The sequence below is a fragment of the Erpetoichthys calabaricus genome, chromosome 17, assembly GCF_900747795.2.
Source record: "Erpetoichthys calabaricus chromosome 17, fErpCal1.3, whole genome shotgun sequence".
Lineage (NCBI taxonomy): Eukaryota > Metazoa > Chordata > Cladistia > Polypteriformes > Polypteridae > Erpetoichthys > Erpetoichthys calabaricus.
The window spans coordinates 7,647,441-7,650,083 of record NC_041410.2 but is presented as its reverse complement, the minus strand read 5'-3'; the positions used below and the strand labels follow the sequence as shown (position 1 = coordinate 7,650,083).

Here is a 2,643-nt window from a genome sequence, read left to right as displayed (position 1 = left end):
GGATGACCTACCCAGTTACAGCATTCAAGAAGGACGGCGCTCAGTCACTGGCTGACAGCAGAGCCCACTGTGGGCCCAAGGTCAGTCCCACAAACCCGGGCTTGGTGGACCCCTTCCCCACCAGAGTGAGCTGACTGGTCGCAGGCCTCACCACTAGCTGCTGCTCTCACCGGGCATCCCTTCCAGTGCGAGTGATGGACTGCCGCTGCCATTCTTGCCAAAATGTAACGCTGTGCTCTGCTTGCTGTGCTTCTACAGGAGAGGACCTTTAGCTGCAACGTGTGTGGGAAAACCTTCAAGCGCTCGTCCACCTTGTCGACCCACCTGCTGATTCACTCGGACACCCGGCCCTATCCCTGCCAGTTCTGCGGCAAGCGCTTCCACCAGAAGTCCGACATGAAAAAGCACACCTTCATCCACACAGGTAATGTGAAATGCGGAGAGGAGGAGGGCAGGTGCCGTGAGCCCCACTTGGTGTCCTGACTCATTGGGTGCTACTCCAAAGTCTCTGATAGTGCCCACCTCACTAAATATAGCACCTTTTATAGCACCAGCACCTGCCTTTGAGAATACAGTGTGTGTAACAGTGCCCACCAGAGTCATATAGTGTCACTAACAGACCCCAGCACCACCTGAAATCTTATAGTGCCAAGCACCCTATGCTGGGACTCTGGCGTCTCTGACAGCACCCACCTCTTTTATAGCACCCAGCACCCTACCCTACCTTTGGTCATGCCCTCCACTCTAAGCCTTACCTCTGTGAACGTTTGAGGCCTGTAGCAGCACCCACCTCTGTGACCCCCCATATCTCTAACCCAGTACTTTGTGCTGTGGATATATAGCGCACTTCAGAACACCACACCAAACCATAATCCAAACGCCATGGCCTCCCACTCTAAAAGCTGTTTTTACTGCTTTGTCTTCGCAGGTGAGAAGCCTCACAAGTGCCAGGTCTGCGGCAAGGCCTTCAGTCAGAGCTCCAACCTCATCACCCACAGCCGTAAACACACCGGGTTCAAGCCCTTCACCTGCTCCACCTGCAGCAAAGGCTTCCAGCGCAAAGTCGACCTGCGGAGACACCAGGAAATCCATGGAGGTTTCACCTCAATTGTTGAAGGCTGAGCTCACTCGTGCCCAGTGAAGGGATATGTGATGCCCACCTTTTGTGTGCCAAAGTGGAGTGGCAGCTCCGAGTTCAGCCGAGACAGAGCCTGGACACTTATTGTGCCCCCCTGGTGAGCTCTGCTGTGAGACCTCATTTTGTGCAGTTTCTCCTCCAGACACTAAGGGGCTACACGCCTGACTATTTATACGTGACGAGTGCTGAATGCCAGGTGGTTTTGCAATAATTTTGACAAAACTCCTGTGGTGGGCACAACTAGGGGGAATTACAAAAGACAAAAACAGGAAAGCAGGGCCGCCAATTCACCATCTGCCCAGCTACACAAGAAGAAAGTTGGGGGTCTGTGAATTACACTGTATGATACACATGCAGCCCTATGGGATGTCCGGCACCTTTAAAAGGTGCTTAATAAAATAAAGCCAGTCGGAATCATTTAAATGGTTTGTCCTCACTGTCAACTCTCCATTTACTTCTGGCCTTGCTAAATGCAAATGTCTATGACAGTCTGTGTGTTGAGACAACATGAACAATAAGTTGGAGAAAAAGTGGAGCACCCGAAGAAAAAAGCCAACCAGATGAATGTATATTCTAAAAATGTGCATTTTTTAAAGTTGATCTGCTTGGGTGGGCAGGCTGCGTGTCAATTCTGATAGCCCCCCCCCCCCCAGCTCATTACAGTAACCGGTGCGCTTGAAGCCGCCGGCCCTTCATTACCTTCACAATGGTGCTTTGTCGCCATCTAGTGGAGTTTCTCAAAAGTACGCTTTATGATTGCGATCCAGTGCATTTAGATGGGGGGAATATTTAGGACGAAATCAAATATATACGTAAATACGCAAATAAATAAATGTATTGTGAAATGTGCCAGTATAGTTTTGTTTTGATTAGTGAATCGTCGATATGGGGAACCAACACAGTCGCAGTTTTACACGGGCCTGTGTGCCGCGGGATTTCCCAAGGCAAGCAATGCGCATGCTCAAAGCTGGGACTGCATACTGCGTATGCGTGCAAAAAAACAAGTTGGGTGTAATTAATACAAGGAACTGGTAGTTTAAGAAACACTGAAGTCCTCGTCCTCTCAGGAGTTTGCGTGTGGAGTGTCTGCTGGAAATGTGTCACTTGATGATCAAGGTGTCTAATAATTACAATACTCACCAATCAAAACACGGCGCTCGCTAGAGCCCGCCCTCTCAGCTCTCGCGGCGTATTTCAGGTTCCGTGTGGTGTCACTGAAAGAAAGGAAGAAAATATTAAAGAAACTAGTCATGTAGCCTGTTACAATAACGGGCGCTAGAACAGTAGTGCATAAACATTAGTAGGAACAGTCTATATTAAATGGCAAGGGACTTTGACCTCATTCTTTTTGTTGGTCGTATTTTTCTTTCTTTCAGCCTTTCTTTTGTTGATGTTTACTTGCTGAGCTGACCGTTCTTCGTGGGCTGCCATCGTGTATTGTGTGTCTTTAATCTCCTCTGACAGTAATACTGGCTTGTATGTGGCTGTAATATGAGTCACTGTAT

The 2,643-nt window shown here is 48.9% G+C and overlaps 1 protein-coding gene across 1 annotated transcript in view; it reads left to right on the top strand.

Moving 5' to 3' along the window:
* LOC114643439 (zinc finger protein Gfi-1b-like) overlaps positions 1-1,619 on the top strand; it is a 24,831-nt gene extending 23,212 nt beyond the window's left edge. The window contains exons 5-7 of the mRNA XM_051920710.1: positions 1-80; positions 259-424; positions 929-1,619. The exon at positions 1-80 is cut by the window's left edge and continues 55 nt beyond it. Coding sequence (XP_051776670.1) covers positions 1-80; positions 259-424; positions 929-1,122 — 440 coding nt within the window. The 3' untranslated portion in view covers positions 1,123-1,619. The remainder of the gene's footprint in view (positions 81-258; positions 425-928) is intronic.
* Positions 1,620-2,643: the final 1,024 nt, after the last annotated feature.